Genomic DNA, 22,064 nt, shown 5'->3' with positions numbered 1-22,064 from the left:
CTAGTAATAAAAATATTTCTAAATATTTCTAAGTTATGTAACTGGGTCACCATGGAGTTTTTCCCGTTCTCATAAATATTACATAGTTCCAAGATGTGGAGGAAGAAACAGTTGTTTAAGGAGGGAGGCAGGCAACTAGACTGAGATTCAAATCTCAGGCTGTGGCTGCTCTAATAGCCCTTAGAAGGTGACCTGGAACCAGAACCACCACAGCCCCTCCGCATGCAGTCCTGGCAAGGCTGTGTGCTAGACCACAGCTCTGAGTGTGCACATTTCCCTCATTTCTAAGCATCGTGAACAAAGGCCACACAAGCCCACGCCTCCAGGAGTGGAGGGGTAGGAGCAGGAGCCAGCTGTTGGGAAGTGTCACCTAGAAGTCAACAGCATGGATGGCAGCCTCACTGCCCTTTAGTCTCCATGCTCTCCCGCCAGGCTAATCCCTTCTTGGTGTATGGAAAGCAGCCCAGCTTCCCTAGTTTTGGACTTTATTTCAAGACAGGGGCCACAGAACTAAATAAGCACCTGACAGTACAGGACGGCATCTGTGTAGGAGACATGGGACGCAGAACAAACGTACCTGGGAGAGAAGATAGAGGGACACAGGCAGGCTGATTTTTGGTCGTTCTCCTCCCTAGTGAAGGACAGAGGAAATAGAGGAGGCTCTGGTTACAAAAGAAGACCACAAGTCCTCAGCTGAGATAAGAAGTGCATCTCCTTCCACACTGGGCTAGTCAAAAGCCCGCTCTGAGGCCAGCCGTCCCCCACGACCCCAGCACCACAGCCCTGTCTTAGCAGCTGATCCAATGGATGTGCTCACTTCCAAGGTTACAGCAGTGCTCATTCCCCAGAGGACAGGCCCTCGGCCTCTTTCAGGAAGAGCCCTTCATTACATGGGGGAAGGTAGAACTGGGGCCCTCTAGCCTTGAAAACAAAACAAAATGAGAACACAAAACAAAACAAGAACACAAAACAAACTATGGCTTGCCGTCAGCTTCAAGATGGCCCATATCAGGCCAATCCTGTGAGGAAGGGACCTTTAGGCCCTGGGTTTTGTGTCTTGTCCAAGGAAAGAGGCAGAAATTGACTCCAATCCTAGGTCTCAGTGATGCTCTCCAGGGCTGCTCCAGTGTGAGCTGGAGCTGTGACTTCCTTTTGCTGTATTTACTTATTAGGTGGAAGATGCCATGGCTTTGGGACACATCTAATGAGGTGCCTTGCAGGGAGACAGCTTCTGCTGGATATGTCTGTGTTCCCTTGCCCTGTCTTCCTCTAACCTTAACTCTGAAGGGACAACTGAAGCCTCTCTTCCTGAAGCAGCTTTTCTCCTAGGGGATCCCAGAACCAGCCACTTATGGCATCACTTAGAGAAAGGTTACTCATACAGATGACCTGTCCTAACTCAAGCCTGCTTAACCAGGTGAGCTCCCTGAAGTGAGATCGTCTCCCAGGAAGACACCATCCCCTACCCCATGGAAGACTCAGGCTGACAACTTAGATGTAATCAGGAGACCTTTCCCTGAGCATGCCACAGCACTCTCTATGCATGTCATATAAAAGTTCTGATGCTGACTGGTAATTCTCTGAGAATTAGCACCATAGCTATGGGGACAGTGCACCCATAGAAGGGTGCACAGGAGCACAGGGGCTGAGTTCTAGGATCTCTTGCTTCCCTCTGACACCAGGAATGTTACATTTCTTGGTCACTTTCTCATCAAGAACAGAAGGCCAGTGGGCTTTGAAAGGCCTTTCCCTAGGATATGAGGCTTTGCTACTTCCACCCTTACTCCCAGAGGTTGCTCCAGCCAAAGGCAGCATTATCCCCAGGAAGACACACGCAGGAGGCAGTAGACTCACCTTGTCGGGGTTCTCCAGCGAGTACACGTACAGCGGTAGGAAGAGCCTGTTGAGCAGGTGGTCCGTGAGCACATCATTAAGGAACTCACAGTTGATGATCAGGATGTCATTGAGATAGTGCAGGTGGTCCAGGTGCTCAGCCACTAGGTCACTCAGTTTCCCCCGATTCCGGTGCCTGCAAGAGAAATGGTCCTTTCAGTGCAGAGGCCAACCAAGGTTTGGACCTTTAGCATAAACAGAAGATATCTATGGAGACACATTCACTCCAGCATCCAAGCTTGTCAATTAGATAAGCTACTGTAGATAATCTCTTGATTAACTACACTGCCCCTGACAGGAAGACAGACAAGAGAATAATACACAGGACCACTGAAAAACATTTTAGAACTCTTGGGGCTCCTTCCCCCTGATGGCCTTGAGACAGGCACCCTACAGCTCCAAACAAGTCAGGGTAAGCTAAGCAAAGAAAAATAGTGAAGCCTTTGTGGGAAGCCATTGCATAGCAGTAGTCTAGTCACTGGCCAACGTGGTAAGACTCCTCAGCTCCCATATGACCAGTACTAACAGAGTCAGAAATCCCAGCAAGCCAAGTACTCCAGAAGTAAAGAGTCACGAAGAAAGAAGGCCTTACTCCAAAGCTCTGGCTACCACATGGCAGGGACACAGAACAAAGGCACACTCTTCCTCAAGTCCCTGCTGGAGACATCTGTGACCTTGCAGCAAGCAATAACCGTGCTGCCTGTTTCCAGGGTGCAGTCAAAGGACAGAGTCAAAGCAGCCAGAAACAGTTCACTACCTGGAAAGCAGAAAGTGGGCAAAGAGCAATCAGCTGGGGAACAGGGCACTGTACTTGCATCAGAATTACTAATACCAAGTTACAGGTGGCCATTTCAGAAGACAGGATACTTGGAAAAGCCAGAGCAAAGAGAGTGTTCCAATGGGGCCACCATTAAGGAACACCCAATACTGACATTTGGAACCTACCATCTAACAGCTGAGTTTTCATGATTTACTCTCTCTCCTAGATAATAACATGTGTTTAAAATTCTTCTGGAAGTAATGTGTGTCAGGCAGGTAATGGGCTCAGATTTGCTCTCCCCTAATTCAGTGTAGGTATTCCACACCTTTGCAAGATACTGATCGGAAATCTGCATTGCAAAGCCCAAATATAATGAGAATCTATGAATCCACCTTACCAGAGAGTCAGAACACACACACACACACACGCACACACGCACACACGCACACGCACACACGCACATACACACATGCATGCATGCATGTGCACACGCACAGACACACAGACATATACACACAGGCACACACGGACATACACACACACACACACAAGCACACATGTGCACACACACACTCACACAGACACAAAGACATATACATACACACGTAGACATACAGACATAAACACACATACAGACACACACACACACACATACAATGAATGTTCCATACTGCTCCCTTAAGATACCATCAAAAATTGGCACTAGTAGGTTTATATGATACCTCACTTTTTAATGTTTCCATCAGAAAACCTTTATTGAAGTACTCTGGTGGGTTTAACAGCATCTGTCCTATCTGACCCAGAGGAGGAACTGTGTGCATGACACTGGGGACTAAGCCCAGAGCCTCATGTGGGTGTGGCACATGTTCTACCTCAGAACTCCACCCCAGGCCCTCTTTTTACTTTATTTTGAGACAGTTTTACTAAGTTGCCCAGGCTGTTGGCTTGGAAGCTGCTATGTAGCCAAGACAGGCCTTGGGCTTTTGATCTTCTCGCTTACACATCCTGAGGATCTGGAATGCCAGGCCTGAGCTAGCAGGCCCGGCTGAGAACGACTTAATCATAGGACCTTTGTGCAGAGAGTCCCTCTGCCTTCTGTGGAACCTGCACTGGCTCCCAGTCTTCAGCTGAGCCTTTGTAGGTGCTGCTCACTGGACTCCCTTACCACAGAACTCTGCCCCTCAGTCCCCCATAGTACTGACTGGGTAACTAGGTTGATATTATCATACTGGTCACTGCAGAGCTCCACAAAAGACTATGATTTCACTTCCTTCCGTGACGGCTGTGATCTACATAGTTCTTATTTTCCAGAAGGTCCAGTCAGCCCAACCCCACCATTTCCCTGGCCTTGCTTCCTTCCCAATGTTGCCTGGCTCCCCTTGTCCAGGAGACTTCCTTTTGGATCCCTTCAGTGTCCTGACCCCATCTCTATACTTTTACAAGGCCAAGCAAAGCCTGTCCTTGAAGCCACAGTTCTTGGTTGATGTTAATGTCAAGAGGCATTTTCAGTTGTCCTGACTTGGAGAGGTGCTATTAGCCATGGAATACAAGAGGCAGGCCATGCAAGCTGCTCAACATACTGCAAAGCAAAGACAGACTAAAGCAACCAAGTGCACAGTTCAGACGGTCAACAGTACCAAGACAGAAAAGCTACTGTGGAACTTCAAGTCCTTGTTCTGAGGACACAGCCACCACCACCACCTCAAAGCTATAGCAGGACACTTATTCTGCTACATTGTATTTGCAGCGGAGCTCCGTGATTAGGCAGTAGAAGAGGAGGTGGAGCTTCGAGAAGAGAGGAAGGGGAGGAGAGAAAGAGAGGAAGGGGAGGAGAGAGAAAGAGGAAGGGGAGGATAAAGAGACAGGAGGCTATGGACCATGGAGGAGAATGGATGGGTCGAAAGCAGTCCTGGGTAGCAACTTCTATCAAAAGGTTAAATATTGGGTAACAATTCTAATTTTGTGGGCATCTTGTTATTTGAGCGTTTCCAAATATATAAATCCATTGGATAATCTTTAAGCATTAAGAGTCTTCATTTTACCTGGTACTGCAAGGATGGCAGATACTGTCTGGGGTTCAGCTGAGCTTTGTGGATGTAGCATGGTGGATTGGCAGGACCACCCCCCACACTGGTGTCTTGTGGGCCTAGTTGTGGCACACTTGGCCTCTGGCTGCTTCTAGCTGTGGCGCACATGGCTTCTGGTCACTTCTAGTGTGAAACATGGCGGCCAGAGCTAAGCAGAACTGCTCTGCCAATTAGGCAGCTGGCCCGCGCGGCGGCATTTTCTAAATATCTCCCGTTACATAAAAACCATGTTTTGAAGTTTTTCTTAAGATACGATTCAATGATAAATAAAACTCACTCATTTCATGTACATGACTTAATGGGTTTCTTACACTTTTTTTTCTTGGAGTGCTAGCAGTTGAACTTAAGGCCTCAGTAAGTACTCTCTATGAGGCCCCATGTATGTTCATCACATCTGTTTTGTAATATTTTTAATCTTGTTCATCAAAAGCCCTGTCTGCTCCTTTCAGTCAGGTGATGTTTTAGAGGCTTTTCCACATCAGAGCATGTGTCAGCACTTCCGACCAGTCACGGCTAAGTACTATTCCACTGCATGGACAGACCCCATTTTGACCATTTTGTGTTCTGTGTGGAAAGAGGGTACTGTGCATGTGTTTGTGTGTGGTGTTTGTGTGTGCTATCTACCTCTTATGAAAGATAGGGTATCTCATTGGTATGGAACTCACCAAGTAGGCTAGCTGGCCAAAAAGCTCCAGGGACTTGCCTTTTCTGTCACTGGACCCTGTGCTTCCAGGGATGGAACTCACGTCCTCAGGTCTGTGAGGCAAGTGTTTTAGCAAGTGAACCATGCACCCAGCTCTCCATTTTGGTGATTCGAACACCCTCATTTTCTGACTGTTAGCCTAACAGGCTCAGCTAGGGCAGTGCTGCCCCAGTGCCCATATGGAGGGAGGCACATGGGAAATTCCAACTTCCCACCGTCCCCAACAGGCAAGTAGAACCAGCAGCAGCCTGGAGTACTGACTGCCTGTGTAGACACAAGTGCTGCTCTTCTCTCTACTTTTCCTTGGTGGAAACACATCCTCAGCACCCTGTTCTCTAATGAGACAACTGGAACATTACTTACTCCTCGTCCGTCTGCACACAGTTGTCAAGCTCGATCACATGGCTCCCAATGAACCAGACCAAATTGGAGAAGTACGGGACAGCGGTTTTGTCTCGGATGTAGTGCAGCATGGCCTGGTTATCCACTGAGAGGATGCACAAAAGAAGAGACAGTAAGCCACCAAAATAACTCAAGGACAGTTTTAAAAAACAAAACACCCAAACAAACCAAAAACCACTATGAAAAACCTTGCTACCATCTGAGACTCTGTCTTTCCTGAAAATATTTGGAAATATTTATCTTAGTTATCACACAAAGCTGTGCTGGTGCTATTTTCTCAACTAACACTTAGTTGTTACTGTTATAACTGAGGGAGGGACATTCAGTGCACTGGAGAGGCAAGACCTGACTACACTGAGAATGCAGCCCTCTCAAACAAAGTCTCCTGTGACTACTTGTAAGGCAAGCTCAGAAAGAGGAAAAGCAGAGGTTAATAACTTACATGACACTGGAATAAGGAACAGGAATCGGCATTGGAGGAAAGGCAAAAACAGACAACAGTTAACAGGGTTAGGAACTGGGAAGGTGAGACAGCGGCCCAGAGGGACAGAGCCTAGGCAGGAGGCATCTAAACCAAAAGACACAGTTAGAGAGAGCAAGAGAAAACAAAGCACAGGGCAGTGGAACCAACTGTGCATGACCAAGGCCGCAAACTCAGAAGTCTGCCAGACCAATGGCTGCACAGTGAACCAAGTCTGAAGGCTGGGAGAGCAGATTAGGGAGTTGGAGCCCAGGAAGGAGCAGTTGCTTCTCAGCCTTTGACCACTTAATTCCCCATGGGGGTATGGACCCAGAACACCCAAATGGACATCTTCAAGTCAGAAATGCACACTGTGTAAAAATCTCCAAATTTTTAAATTTAAAAGCATATATATATATATATATATATATATATATATATATTATTTCCTCGCTGTTCTGTATATTTTTTTCCAAGACTATCTGAGCCAACTAAAATGTGTTTGAGGGCTGGTTTGTGTCTACAGACTCTCAGTTTGTGACCTCTGGCTGTACTCAATTAGGTTCTGAGAAAAGTTCTTAAATTAAATTTAAGGCAACCTTCCCTGGCCTTCAACTGGTATTACATCTCAAGAAATACCACCTTGACTCATGAAAGCCAAAGCCCTTAAATGGCCAAGAAACTAGAGGCCCAGCATCGCCATGGTTACCACAAGGAAATTAACCAGCCTTTAGGAATTGTCTTAAGAGTGCCAGTTCCAGTTTCTAAACCCTGCAGCAGGCAGCCTGCATGCCAGCACAGGCAGGCCTTGTGGAAAGACTCTCTACTGGACACAGTATGGAGCATTAAGTACATCTGAGAGGAGGAAGGAAGGCATCTGTTAACACTGGCCTTGATGGCTAGCTGGAAATACAGTACTGCCACCTGCTGTTTATGATGTGAAATGTTCTCATGCATATTTAAAGATAAAATATAAAACAAATAACAGTGTGTTTTATAAGCCAAAACACAAAAATTAAACTAAAATTTTCAGGACAGTTTTGCTTTATCTAATTAGCTTATGGCCACTCCAAACCCCTCACAGACTTCTTGGATAGGACTAACATGGGCAGCAGCAGGCAGCAATCCTAACGCATACAGCACAAAGATTCCCACAAGGAACAGTGCTATGCCTGCAAGCCTTTGTCAGACAAGCAGCCATGGCTCATGTTAGGCAAGCTCTCCAGTAACTTGGGAACTGTGCTCATGAGCTTGGGAGCCAGCACTTGGCCTGCCACCTGAGGCCCAAGTAACAAGGAAACTTACCTTTGTAGACATTCAAGGTGATGGTTCTCACGGCAATTCGAACCATACTTTCGGGATGATTGAAGAACTTGATGGCTTCTGTGTACAGGGCAAAGTCATTGGTATGCTAAAACAGAAAACAGTCCCAAAAGTTACAAATCCACAAGACAGACCAGTTCCCAGAACTTTCTGAAATGTGTCAGACTGTGATAAAACAAAAAACAAAAAACAAACAAACAAAAAAAAAAAAAACAAAGCAAAACAAAGCAAAACAAACCAGATGTCACTATGATGGGAAGTAAGGAAGCCAGGGAAGAGAGAACGTCCACAGAGTGTGTGACCTGGCCTACATGTTTAGCTGTGTGAGGAGATATTTCTGAGCCCATTTTTTCATCTATAAAACTGGGGTACTAGCACACATTTTCTGGCCTCTAGGATGAAACGAGGTCATTTCTGGTCCAGTGCTCAGCCCAGCCCTTGGCACCTACAGTGCATGGAGAATACTGCTAGTTATTTATGTCAGACCTGCTTGAGTAAAGACCAAGTTGGACTAAGTCTGGCATCTTTTGGCTGTTATACCATTTGGAAACACTAAAAGAGCAGCAGCATCAGGGAGACAGAGGGTCTTGGGAGTCTCCTGCTGTTGTTAAAGGGGGACAAAGAGAACCAATTAAATGGTTCAGAACAAGACCCACTGCCTTAGCCAGAGAGGACTGAGCAGAAAGGGCCTGGCAGTAGACTTTGCTACCCTCCTGTGGCCAATGTTTCTATATCATTCAGGGACCTAGTCTGTGAGTGGCTCAGGAGAGGCAGGATGGTAGAGATATTCTAGACCAGCCCTTCCTGGAATAGAGCAGGAGACTCAAGATAACAGCAGGGCAATTATCAGGGAAATTCCAGTTTGAGGACTGGCAATCAAGTATGAATCTAAAAACTGGAAACTACTAACCTGGCTCAGACAAACACACACAAAACAAAAACCACAAGGCTCCTAGGATGTCCAGCTCTTTCAGACCTATGTCTTCTGCCCTCCCACTATGACTCAGAGGGCACCTGAGCAAAGAATACTCTAGCCCTCACTCTGGCCTGGGTTTTCTTCCACATGGGAGAGCCCTTGGGTGAAAGCTGCTCCCTGGACATGTTTATCAAGCACCCACTATGTGCCAGGGACAGGATCCTATCATGTTAATTATTCAAGTACATTTATATTTTTGGCTCTTGGCTGCATTTCCTTCTAAGAGAGACTACTGAATCGTGAAAATCAAGGGTCAGGCTGTTGCCATAGCAACAAGAGTTGATGAATGGTTTTTGCCTAAACTCAGAAAAGTTTGGGATTTGATTGTGGTCTGACTTCAAAAACAGGCTTTGAGCATGTGGGACAACTACTCAGATGATACCTGCCACACAAATGACATGTGGCTGGCTGTATGACAGCTAGCTTCCAAGGTGGTCCCCAAATATGTTCACCACCTGTGTCACACTCATGCTGAACCTGCCCACAGAGGCAGATCATGCCTGTGTGACCAAAGAGTGTGCTAGAAGTAAGTGTATGACATGAGGCAGGGACAGCAGCACTCTGTGTGTGTGTGTGTGTGTGTGTGTGTGTGTGTGTGTGTGTATGTGTGTTTGTGTGACATGAGGCATGGACAGCAGCACTCTGTGTGTGTGTGTGTGTGTGGTGTGTGTGTGTGTGTATGACATGAGGCAGGGACAGCAGCACTCTGTGTGTGTGTGTGTGTGTGTGTGTATGTGTGTGCGTGTGACATGAGGCATGGACAGCAGCACTGTGTGTGTGTGTGTGTGTGTGTGTGTGTGTGTGTGTATGACATGAGGCAGGGACAGCAGCACTCTGTGTGTGTGTGTGTGTGTATGTGTGTGTATGTGTGTGTGTGTGTGTGTGTGTGTGTGTGTGTGCGTGTGACATGAGGCATGGACAGCAGCACTGTGTGTGGTGTGTGTGTGTGTGTATGACATGAGGCAGGGACAGCAGCACTCTGTGTGTGTGTGTGTGTGTGTATGTGTGTGTATGTGTGTGCGTGTGACATGAGGCATGGACAGCAGCACTGTGTGTGTGTGTGTGTGTGTGTGTGTGTGTGTATGACATGAGGCATGGACAGCAGCACTGTGTGTGTGTGTGTGTTTGTGTGTGTGAGACATGAGGTAGGGACAGCAGCACTCTGTGTGTGTGTGTGTGTGTGTGTGTGTGTGTGACATGAGGCAGGGACAGCAGCACTGTGTGTGTGTGTGTGTGTGTGTGTGTGTGTGTGACAGAGAGAGAGACATGAGGCAGGAACAGCAGCACTCTGTGTGTGTGTGTGTGTGTGTGTGTGACATGAGGCAGGTACAGCAGCACTGCTTGTAAGGGGTCTGCTGGGTGACTTGCTCTAGGGAAGCTGGCTGTAAGGTTGTTGCTCAACCCTGGGAAAAGGCCCCTGAAAAGGAGCTGTGGTCTCCCATGCACAGCCAGCTTCACCTAACCACCATGACAGTGAAGTAGCCCCTCTGGCTACATTCCAGCCTCCAGAGGACATTAGCTTCTTGGGCACTGTGTAAAATAGCTAGCTCTCTGAAGTCCAGACACACTAAGAAGACTGTGGTACAACTTTAGTCAGTGAGACATAGGCAGAAGTCTGAGGGAGACTTCTTGGACTTTTCTGAGAAAGCTTCCTCAAAAGGGATACAAGAAAGGAAATGATATCAGAAATTCTGACAACATGTGACTGAGTGATGTCTGGAGCTAAAGCAGTCACATGACCATATGGAACCAAGCCTTGAACAGATGACAGTTGCAGCTAACTGAGCAGGAAGTTAAAAAAATCCTGGGCCCTTGATACAGTGAGCCAGCACATGAACAAGGCAGAACACAGCTGCCATTTGTACTTTTAAGTATATGAGCTAAACTGACCTTATCCTCAAGCTCCTTGGTGCTATCAGAGTAGAAGCAATTAATTTACGTAATTATGTAAGGGATGTGACGGACCTAACCCCTCAAGGACAGTGAGTTTAGCACTTCATACAACTCTGAAGCTATCCTCATTTAGTGAATCTCCGAAACCCATAATCAGGTATATAGTTTCACCTCCCTTCTCAAAGAGGGGGCTCAAAGAGGCCTGGAAGTCCTCTTGTCACACTGCAAGGAGCAGAAAAGCTGTGCCTAAATGGAGTCTCTGCTGTTTTCACCAAAGTAAACTCTGGACTTTCCACCCTGCCAAGTAAGCTAAAGTTTACATTAAAATAGAAAGGGGATTTGTTCAATTAAAGAAAAAAGTAGGCCGGGCAGTGGTGGCTCACGCCTTTAATCCCAGCACCTGGGAGGCAGAGGCAGGTGAATTTCTAAGTTGGAGGCCATCCTGGTCTACAGAGTGAGTTCCAGGACAGCCAGGGCTACACAGAGAAACCCTGTCTCAAAAAAACAAAAACCAAAACAAACCAAAACAAACCAAAACACAAAAAACCAAAAAAAAAAAAAAAAAAGAAAACGAAAAAAGCTTGTGCCAGGTGTGGTGGTGCACACTTTTAGTCTCAGCCCTAGGGAGCAGAGGCAGGTGGTTCCCTTGAGTTTGAGGCCAGCCAGGGCTACAGAGTGAGTGCCTAGTCAATAGGGGTTACACAGCAAAACTCTGCCTCAAAAAACAAAAAGAAAAAAAAAGTTTGCGGGGTTCAGCAGTTGAGAATGCCTCCTAGACAGTCATGAGGACCAGAGTCCCAGTCCCAGTCCTACCTAACAAGCCTGAGATGGCCTCAAATACCTGTAACCCCACCATGGAGATGGGCAGAGGCAGAGGATCACTAAGGCTTGCTGGCTGACAGCCTACCTGAAAGACACAAACAAGCTCCTGGTCCAGGAAGAGATATAAAGGAGCAAACCAGAGAGTGACAAGTAGGAATTTTAGAGCCCTTGCTTGGCCTCCACAAACCCAGAATACACATATACATACTTGCATGCTTGCACACATGCATTTGCACACATGTGCACACCACATTTTTTTAAAACAGAAAATCATATTTAAAGTATGCCAAAGTCTGTGCTCAGGAAAGTGCTTTGTAGAGCAAAGGCCTCCAGGCTGTCAGGGGTCAGCTCCAGGGGTCAGCTCTGACAGCACACACTTGCTGGTCGCCACTCACCTCATTGTAAAAGAAATGGACAGTGTGGTTGTTGAGCTTTAATGAAAGTGTTTTCAGGAACGATATGTAATACGCCATGATCTCCTCGTCGGAAAAGTCAAATTTATGGACAATGATCGAATTTACATAGTTATTAGACAGCAAATAATCTAGGAGAGAGAACACAAAGTGGAACAGGTGAGCTCGTGCTGGAGGAAATGCCAGCAAAGGCAGCTGGGTAACGAGTATAGCTCAACTAGTGAGCACAAAGGGCAGCTTAACCTTTACCCATCAAAGAAAGCACACACTAGGCAGGACCATCAGCAAGCACACAGACCCTTCCAGGGAGGAGCCTGTGGCCTCCCTTGTGAGCCCAGAGACAGACTCAAGCATGTTTTCTGTTCACTGCTAGCCCACATGGCCATCAAAAGACATTATCATGCCTGAATGCCAGAAAGGGCTGCATGTGTCTCCAATCTCTATCTACTGACATTGTCATAAGATTCCCTGCATCCCCACCATGTGTCCAGCACCAAGTTAACCTTGCGTGGTTCTAAGGGGAGCAGCACTACTCACACCCTTGACCTCTGTTGGGAAGGCTGGCGTTGTCAACAGAGTATACACCTTATAAAGAAATACACCCAAGGTGTCAACACCACTAACCTAGCCAGGAAGATCAGCTAAACTAACCCTATGATCAACGTGGTGAAAGATAATGCAACCAGACTGCCCTCACGCCTCTGATACCTGAGGCAGCTCTTGGGGCCAGGTCCAAGAGAGGCCAGAAGGGTGGGGTAGGGCCCTAAAAATCTTGAACATATGAGTCAAATAAGTCATGGTCACAAATGCTACAGGTAAACTTGCTCTTTGTGGAAATGGAACTGTTTATAACCTTAAGTTCCTTCACATACACATTTAACACACAAGCATGTGAGCTTCAGGTGTCTGTTTCAAGGGACATCATACAGATGTATGCATTGCAGGCCCCACTCAGTTATGGCCCAGTAGGTCTGCAGTTCCTCAGAAAGCCTGTTCATACCCCTGCCCTGTGAGCATCTTCTCTCAAGGCAGGGGACCACTCCAACCCCATCTCTATAAACTTGTGCACCTGCTTGTGAACCTTACACAGAGGAATCAAACAGGGAGAGTGTCACTGCATTTGAGTGCTGTCGTAGCCACACTACCTCCCACTCTTTGTGCTATCTAGTGCATTTTTAACTGTCCCCAACTTACTTATCCACCTATGATTTGCCATAACATAAAACTTTGGTGCTTCTGATAAGTAGAACACTTGTGATCTGCCTAGGGACAACTGGGGAAGCACAATGAGAATAGGAGAAGGAAATTAGGACATCTCAAAACCCTGTATTTATAGGTCAGTGACTCCTGGGCCACAAATGGCACAAAAGCTAGCAGCTACATTCTACACCTGGGACAGCCACAGGGTTCATCTGCTCTGCACAGGGACTTTTCTAAGTCCTCTACAAGGCTTTGTGGGGGTTAGGGATCAGTAAAGGGGCCCGCTGTGTGGCTGGGAGTTTTCTACTACCTCACCATCACTGACATTCTGTGGTATTCTGTTATAATAAACTGGGAGTCAGTAAGTAATCTCAGTCTCTTGGGCCTCTGTTACTTAGGTCACCAAACAAACAGGCAACAGTGGCCTCTGTGCAATGGCTCCCTGTAATAGTGTAATAGTGAAAACCTGGAAAGCACCTAGATGCCCACAGTCAGGTTCATTTAATAACAATGCAGACCAGGAAGAGTCACATGCAGGAACAACAGAAGTGAGTAGGAGGGCCTGGGGTGCTGAGTGTAGGGTGGGAGGCTACAGGCACCTGACTGCACTTCTGTGATTACATTCTGCTGCTTTACAATGACTCTCCAACTAAAACAAAACAAAACGAAAAAACTAAAAAAATAAAAGCAGCGGGACACAATGGCATTTAACTGTGATGGTGGCACTCAGAGGCTGAGGCAGAGCCGGCTGTTGTGGCACATGCCTTTAATCCCGGCACTTTGGAAGCTGAGGCAGGAGGACTGAGAGTCTAAGGCCAAACTGGACCACAAAGAGAAAACTGCCTGAAAAGCCGTTTTTAATAAACTGTCCAGAAAGCGAGAGGTGTGTGTCTGTTGGGCTTCTCGGGCAGGCTCCCACAGTGCTCCCACAGTGCTCCCACTTCCATTCAGTCATACACGTCGGATCACCTTTGTATAGAGAATCTAAAAGAGTTAACACAGATGCAGAGGGCAGAAAGGGTCATCGGGGGCTGTGTGTGGAGAACGTGGGGAGGCTGGCTAAAGGTCACAAGACCTTAGCCTTGTGAGGTGACTGATGATGACAGCTAATGGCCCCGACCTAGAGGTCTGAAATTCTCAGACAGGAGGTTCTGGAAGGTGATGAACATGTCAGCTGCACAGCAGAGGCCACCTCAAAGGATTCACATCACATCTTCAAGTTACTACACTAAGAAGCTAAGACTTTCAAAGGATGTACTGTTAATTCCTAGCTCTAGATGGATTTCAAAACGATCACCAAGATAAAACTCCAGGAACCCCATACTGAAGCTTAAGACTCTGGAATTGTCCCAGTGGCCTCAGAACGTCCTTGGATGTTTAGTTCCTGTTGAACCCTGAGCCTGCACCCCAGAGCTGGATCTTCCCCTCAGAGCTCAGAAACCACACTTGTTCCACATCCAGTGAAACAGAAGCTGATAACAAGGGAAACCACACAGAGATGTGAATTAGCTCCATCTGTCAGACTGCGGTCAGGGGAAGGAGTGTTCTGTGGCTGCAGCACCACCTAGTGGCCACTGCTAAAAGGTCGCCACCCAGCAACTTGATTTGTTCCAAGAACTCAGTACCTGTCTTTGCTCCAGCGCTCCACCATTTTTCTCTTGCCCTCAAGAGCAGGACCTGAGCTGTGCTGCATTTGGAGTAAGTAAGCTAGCACAGAATGACATCAGGCTGGCTCAGTCCCAGCATGGATACGGTTCTAGTCTAGGCAATGGGCTGCTGAAGGTCTGTCCTGGGTACTGCAGGATGCTTAGCAGCTTCCCTCTACTTGGATAGACTGTGACAGCTAAGAGTGGTTCCAGACGCCAGTAATGTACCCAGAAAATACCAGTACCACACTGAGGACCTGAGCTCATTCTCCTGTGTTGAAATCTCTTCTGTACTCTGGACTTGCTGGACTGGTTACTTTGGGTCCATGACTCAAACTGTCTTGGAGTTGCAATGAGAGCCTCAGTAGCTAGCCCCTGCCTCCCAGAAGAATAAACGGGATGTATTGAGGGTTGAACTGAAGGTAGCTAAGGTCTAATGTGTCCCCCAAGTTTCATGTGTCATAATCTCTACTCCTGTAATGAGGCCATGTTAGGAGGTAAGGCTTAGGAAGTGGTATTAGGGTGATGGAGTGAAGCTGTCATGAGTGGGTTAATCTCTTTCTCACCGTGAATTTTTCCTCTCCTGGCTCTCGACTGGTTAGTTACCTTAAGAGCAAGTTATTGTGGGCTGGCAAAATGCCTCAGAAAGTAAAGGTTCTTGTCACCAAGCCTGAGACCCACAAAACAGAAGGAGAAGTGACCCCCTAGGGTTACTACTCACTTCCCCATGTGCTTCACATTATGAGTATGCATGTGTGTGCACGTGCACGTGTGCGCGCATACACACACACACACACACACACACACACGTGCATATATGCACGATAATAGGTAAACACAATAAAACTTTTTAAAGAAACACTTGAAGCTTTGCAATGGGGGATTACCTGCACTGTAAAGCTCACAGATTAAAAAATAAATAAAAAAACAGGTTACCATGTGCTTCACGAGAAAATATATAATCTCTTTAACACAGACTTTTTGGCTGTAAGTTGAAGCAGCAGAAGGCTCTCACAAGGTAAGGATGCCTAATTTTGAATTTCTTAGCCTTCAAAATCTTAAGCCAAAATGAAGCTCATTTCTTTAAATGACCTAGTTTCTCAGAGCTGAAGAGACAACTTGGTGGTTAAGAGCACCAGCTGCCCTTCTAGAGGACCTGGGTTTGATTCCCAAAAGCCACACAGTGGCTCATAACCATTTTTAACTCCAGTTCCAGGGTATACAATGCCCTCTTCTGGCCTCAGCAATCACCAGGCACTCATGTGGAACATAGACATATGTGCAGGCAAAACACCCATGCACATAAGAAATAAAAAAAAATATTTTTATTTGTTACAGTAATAGAAAACAGACTCAGAGAGCAGCTGTCTATAAACTAAGAAGAAGAAATCCCCACCAGAACCAGCCCTGACCTCAGCTTCAAACTGAATACCCATCTTCCAGAATAGTGGGCAAACACACTTCTACTGTTCGAGCCGCTAAGCCTATTGGGGTAAAGCCTGGGCAGAATAAAATGGGTGGGATACAGACACATGAAACCACCGGACACCGGGCAGTACACAGGCCAATGGCAAGCAGTGTCCTTACAGAGTGATGTCTCGTGGCTGATGTTCTCAAAGAGAATGTTCAAGGTCTGCAGCAGCTGCACACATACATAACGGCCTGATTTCTGCCGCAGAATGTTCAAGAAGAAAACAAACATGTTCTTCTCCAGGAAGAAGCTGGGGAAAGAAAAAGAAAGGGTCAGTGGGTAATACGATCACAGCTCCTATGTGTAGGCTCGCCCTATGAAGATCACCAGTGGCAAGACTAGATTGTGACACCTGCCTGGACAGTCTCAGTGACCATGATCCCATCTGCAACTAAGGACAACACATGTGTTATGATTCTTTCTCTTCCTGTCTCAGCAGACCAGGTCGGTGCTACTTCCATGAAATGTTGAACTAGACTCTGACAGAATGGGCATGCTCTCTTCTTGCTGAGTGACCACACAGTAGTCTGCTCACGACAAGCATCGTTCCCCAGGACAAACACAACCTGAATCCTCAGCTTCCCATGAAACCTCTTTCCCATGTTCTCCCATATTCAAAGTTAGGAAAACACAAGAACTGGGCTTCCCTGCAGGGCCAGAGGCTGCTCAGTAACAGCAGAACTTTTCACTTCTGTTGTCAAGTGTGCAGCTTCCAGATCTCTAGGCAAAGAACTTGAAGAAAGGTGAAGACACCAATGTGGTGGAGGCACTCTTCAGTCCCCAGGTCTGCATCTGCTTTCCTGTGCTGGAAGGACACATAGCCAGGAGCATTGGCCAGGTGTGTGTGTGTGTGTGTGTGTGTGTGTGTGTGTGTGTGTGTTAAAAATAGGAAGTAAGAAATAAGAAAGATGTTGTTTCTACTTATTTGTTTACTGTATTTGAATAGGATCAGTTTGGGATAGTCAAAGGCTGTGATACGGCTCAGTTGGTAGAGGCTCGCCCAGGAGAACATACGGCAAGTGTGGAAGCATGCATCTGTAATCCCAGCACTTGGGCAGAGGAGACAGGAAAACCAGAAAGAAGTTCAAAGTCATCCTCTTAGCTACATTGTTAATTCAAAGCTAGCCTGGAATATAGGAAACTCTGTCTGAGAGAAAGAAAGACAGAAAGAAGCGAACGAGCCGTGGCGCAGCGGCTTAGGCGCCGGCCTCCAGAGGGCAACCCTACGCCCTTTGCTCTCTCTCTCTCTCTCTCTCCTGGTGACTCTGCCTGAGTCTCATGGGAAAAGGGGGGGGGGAGGGAAGAAAGGAGAGAGGGAGGGGGGAAGAGAGGAGAGAGGAAAAAAGGATGGATAGAAAGACAGACAGATAAGAAAAAGTCCCTGTAGTCACCTAAGTCTGCTGGTTGACTCAGTTCTGGGTGGTCCTCTCTCCTCAACTCCATAGAGACCAGTGGCCTGACACTCACTGCCTTCAAAATTTTGTTTGAATCCATAAAGTGAATAATAAAATAAGTGAATGATAAAATATGACCTTAAAAATCTGTCAGTCTTTTCTTGCTCTGACTGCAGGAGCTTGCCTGACCACACACACTGCTCCAACTGACCTAAAGCATCTCAGGCGCCTGACCTACTTTGTCTACCTCCGCTACAGGTTATAAAAAGCAGTGGCTCTTCTAAATCATGAACACACTCAACACCACTGGGTGACCAATGGAGGAAGCTGTCAAACATCTGTGCCTGGATTTTGCTGCTGGGGTGACTTAGTAATCTAGTGTGAAGCTCTCAAGGTAGATGTTTGTATCTTTGTGCATACAGTGTGTATGTCTGTGATGGGACATATAGACACCATGTCAAGTGCGTGGAAGTCAGAGGAAGCGTTGAATGTTCGCCCTCACCTTCTACCTTTCTTGAGACAGGTGCCACTGTTGCTGTATATACAAGCTACCTGACCTATCTTCCACCTTCCAGGGATTTTCCTGTTTCTGCCTCCCATCTCACCATACAAGCACTGGGATTACAAATGTGTGTTGCCATACATAGCTTTTACATAGGTTCTGGGGATTCAAATTTAACTTGTATGGCAAGAATTTTTATTTTTCCAGCTTGGTAGACTCTGGGTATGAGGACCTCCGTCACTGTCTACCAGCTACACATGGGGATACCAACAGGGCTTCCATGTGGGCCAAGGGGCAAATTTGGTAGATTGTCCTTTCAAAGCTCAGCACGGTTGCTGGGCCTCCGTAAACATACTAGGGGCTAGGGAGATGGCTCAGTGGCTAAAGTGCTAGCCTCAGAAGCATGAGTTCAGATCCCTAGAATCCATATAAAAGCTGGGTGGGTATGGCAGTCTGCCTGTAATTCAAGCTCTCAGGAAGCAGAGATGGATCCTGAGGACAAGATGGCCAGTTAGTCCAGATCACTGGTTCTCACTTCCTAACACTAGGATCCTTTAATACAGGTTCCTCATGTTGTGGTGACTCCTGATCACATAATTATTTTTGTTGCTACTTTATAACTGTAACTTTGCTACTGTTATGAACCATAATGTAAGCAGCTGTGTTTCCCGACGGTCTTAGGCAGTCCCCGTGAAAGGGCTGTGATGAGTTAACAAGCCCTGGTTCAGCAAGAGTAACTAAAGTGAGGAGTGGTGGAGGAAGATACCTGACATCAACCTCTGATCTTCACAAACATGCACATGTGTGCACACATGCATATATACCCACCTAAAGATATGCCCGTATATGTTCCAACATGCATAAATACCACATATACACATATGCAAAGCAATAAATAAACTAAAATAAACACGCTAAATGCTGGCCTTCGGCAACTCTCTCAGGGCAGGGCCTGTTCATTTAGGATCTAACTATCCAGGACATTCTTCTTGCCCTGAAGTAGATGACGGGGTACAAGTTGGAATGTTATCCACAACATCTTCAGCTTTTCTAGAGAAACTCATTTCCATAGTTCTTCCCTTTTTGGCTTGCAACTCTACATTCTCAAGGATGTTTGGTATAGATATTCAGGCAAGATGGAATTAGTATCAGTTCCTGACGTCATCAGGAATGGCTCATGGTGTACACTTGGAAAGACACCCAAAGGAAGTGGAAGGACCAGGAAACAAAAGCACTGCAAGCCATACTCAAACACAGAGCTGTCATTCTGATCGCCCCAAATCAGGATCTCAGTGATGGAACGGATGGTCTCCACAAGCAGGTTCCGGTTCTGTTCTGTGACAGTGGTGTTTTTTGTTAAAACATGGTACAGGTACCTAGAAAAAAAAAAAAAAAGGGAGCAATAAGAGCTTACTCAAACTGATGGGAAAGCCAGGCCCAAGGGCCACTGGCAGCACTCACAGCACAGCAGTGATTAAGTTTATATTAGCACAGTTTCCCATTCAGATGGAGAGAGAGGTCACCCCCCGCCCCCCAATGGCAGAAAGAGCTCTGAAGCATTACATGCCAGGGACACATCTGCCCAAACTGAGGCAAGGGCACTGCCAAACCCTTGAAACCAGCACCCAAAAACTTCAGGATGCAAACAAATTACAGAGCTGGCAAAGCCAAGGTTCCTGAAGCACACATGGGGATTCTGATTCAGTGAAACTAGAGGAAGAACAAGCATGGCTTGTCTCAGTCGTCGGTGATGGATGCCAAGAGACAGTAGTCAGTGCCAGGGACCTGATGTAGGATTCAAAGCAAAGCTGGTGATGGAGTCAGAGGTCAGGGTCAGATCTCTCTTAGCCAGAGCCTAGGACACTAAACAATACTTTCAGAATGCCTACAGCTCCCTGTTTCCTGTAGTGCAGCACACCATGGAAACCAGGACTCAGTGTGGGACAGAATGAGGGACTCCTGCCCAAGCAATAATCTCATCTTCCAAATCTAGAGTGAACTGGCTGGGGAACTAAAGTCCAGAAGACTTCACCTGTCAGGGCCACAGGCTTAATTAGGAAGGAAAATCTGGATCAAAAGGAGGTGGCTCAAGACCTCTGTCAGAGGCTGGGAGAGCAAGAGTAGAGGGACTGACTGTTCCCCACAGACCTGAAGAGCAGTGAGCAAAGAGGCAGAACCTTGGAGGTGGACTAATTAGATCCAGTTATGTCTACACTTTAGAGACAGGCCCAAGTGTTTAGTGTTCTATGCTGTTCTTACTATGCTGTCTGGCATGATAGATAAGGCTCTGCCACCAAGCTACAACCTCACCTCCCATTTTTCTTTTTCTTTCTTTTTTTTCCCCTTTCCTTTTTCCCACTCGCTCCGGCCCCACTCACTATGGCCCTGCTTGCTCTGGCCCAAAGGTTTTATTATTTATTTATTTATTTATTTATTTATTTATTTATTTATTTATTTAGTATATGTAAGTACACTGTAGTTGACTTCAGACACCCCATAAGAGAACATTAGATTCCATTGCAGATGGTTGTGAGCCACCATGTGGTTGCTGGGAATTGAACTCATGACCTCCAGAAGAGCAGTCAGTGATCTTAACCACTGAGCCATCTCACCAGCCCATATTTATTTTTCCAATGTTGCAAGACCTATTTTAATATTTGGTAAGTCATGGACTACAAAGAATACAATAACATTATAGATTAGTTTATCATTGTTTTTACAGGAAGGTATTTTTATTTTACCTGTAATAAGCCTCTTTCATAACAATGCATATGTGCTTAATTAACAAAGGGTAGCTTGACTCTATTTCATTTTATTTATTTTTATTCACTTTACATCCTGATCTGTCCCTCCTCCCATCCCTTCCCCTCTGAAAGTGGAGGACCTCTCTGGGTATCCCCCAACTCTGGCACATCAAGTCTCTGCAGGGCTAGGTTCTTCTTCTCCCACTGCATCCGAACAAGACAGCCAAGTTAGGAGAACAGATTCCACAGACAAGCAACAGCTTTAAGAACAGCTCCTGTTCCAGTTGTTCAGGGCCCACATGAAGGCCAAGCTGCACATCTCCTATATATGTGCAGGGCGGTCTAGGTCCAGCCTGTGAATGTTCTTTGCTTGGTGGTTCAGTCTCTGAGAGTCCCCCAGGGATCCAGGTTAGTTGACTCTAGTGGTCTCCAGTGGAGTTCCTATCGCCTTCGGGGCCTTCAAACCTTCCTCCAACTCTTCCATAAGAGTTTCCAAGTTCCATCCAATATTCATCTCCCATTTTTCACTATTATATTTTATTTTGAGACAAGGCCTCAGTAATTTGACTCAACTGGCTTTGAGCTGGCTCTGTAGCTCTGGTAAACCTAGAACTTGTAATCTGCTCATCTTGGCAGTCATGTCCAGCCTGAAATGCAATTTTTAACATGCAACAAGGTAAAGCCCTCCAAAAAGATAAATCACGCAACCTTGGCACTTAGGTCTTCCTACAGTACTGCATGTGAGGACACAAGGCCCACTTTCCTCTACAATGAAGTAATTCAGCACCGGAACCACCCTGGAACAAATTGTAGGGACCTTGTTACAAAGCTATGTGTCCACTGTGATTCTACTGCCTACCCTAGGAGAAACTCAAGGAACACTTTCCTAAACTGTGGTTCACAGGCCGCCTGCACCTGCCTCACCTCCTTAAGTTGCTCCCTATGCAGCACCCATGCAATCCCACTACTAGGCTATTGGGTGAAGAGGTTAAAATGGTGTGTGCATATGCAATGTGTGCATTCCTCAGGATCAAACCCAGGAGTTCTTAGATCTTACACGCTACACCTACGCTCTAGAACAGAGCTACATCTCCAGCCCTCTCCCTTAAAATCTGACAGCTGCTGCACCACTCCCAATGTGGCCATCAGTGACCTCTCCACACAGTCCACAGGATAATGGACATGCTCCCAGGGACCAGATAATGCTGACAGAGCAGGTCGGGGGAGGCAGTCTTCGCCCTCTGGAGATATGACCCGCATGTGCAGGAGGACAGCATATACACTCTGGTATCACACGTCACACTCCTGGCTCACCGCGAAGCAACATGAGTGAGCTCATCTACTGACTTCCACTGAGCAGGCCGTCTGAACAGAC

At 46.6% G+C, this 22,064-nt stretch overlaps 1 protein-coding gene across 5 annotated transcripts in view; it reads right to left on the bottom strand.

Annotated features, from left to right (window-relative positions):
* The window catches only part of Clec16a (C-type lectin domain containing 16A), a 196,981-nt gene that overhangs the window by 163,028 nt on the left and 11,889 nt on the right, over nucleotides 1–22,064 (bottom strand). For 4 of the 5 annotated variants that reach the window (XM_034505372.2, XM_076937429.1, XM_076937428.1 and 1 more), the window contains exons 2-8: nucleotides 19,193–19,321; nucleotides 16,166–16,299; nucleotides 11,715–11,863; nucleotides 7,611–7,716; nucleotides 5,807–5,930; nucleotides 1,855–2,029; nucleotides 578–631 (exon numbers count right to left, since the gene is read on the bottom strand). In XM_034505372.2, coding sequence (XP_034361263.1) covers nucleotides 578–631; nucleotides 1,855–2,029; nucleotides 5,807–5,930; nucleotides 7,611–7,716; nucleotides 11,715–11,863; nucleotides 16,166–16,299; nucleotides 19,193–19,321 — 871 coding nt within the window. Of the gene's footprint in view, nucleotides 1–577; nucleotides 632–1,854; nucleotides 2,030–5,806; nucleotides 5,931–7,610; nucleotides 7,717–11,714; nucleotides 11,864–16,165; nucleotides 16,300–18,773; nucleotides 18,920–19,192; nucleotides 19,322–22,064 lie in introns of those variants that run through there. The other variant, XM_076937427.1, reaches the window with a different exon arrangement.

This window comes from Arvicanthis niloticus, chromosome 6 (assembly GCF_011762505.2).
Source record: "Arvicanthis niloticus isolate mArvNil1 chromosome 6, mArvNil1.pat.X, whole genome shotgun sequence".
In the NCBI taxonomy this organism is placed as follows: Eukaryota; Metazoa; Chordata; class Mammalia; order Rodentia; family Muridae; genus Arvicanthis; species Arvicanthis niloticus.
The sequence above is the reverse complement of the archived record's forward strand: the minus strand, read 5'-3'. Positions and strand labels throughout refer to the sequence as shown.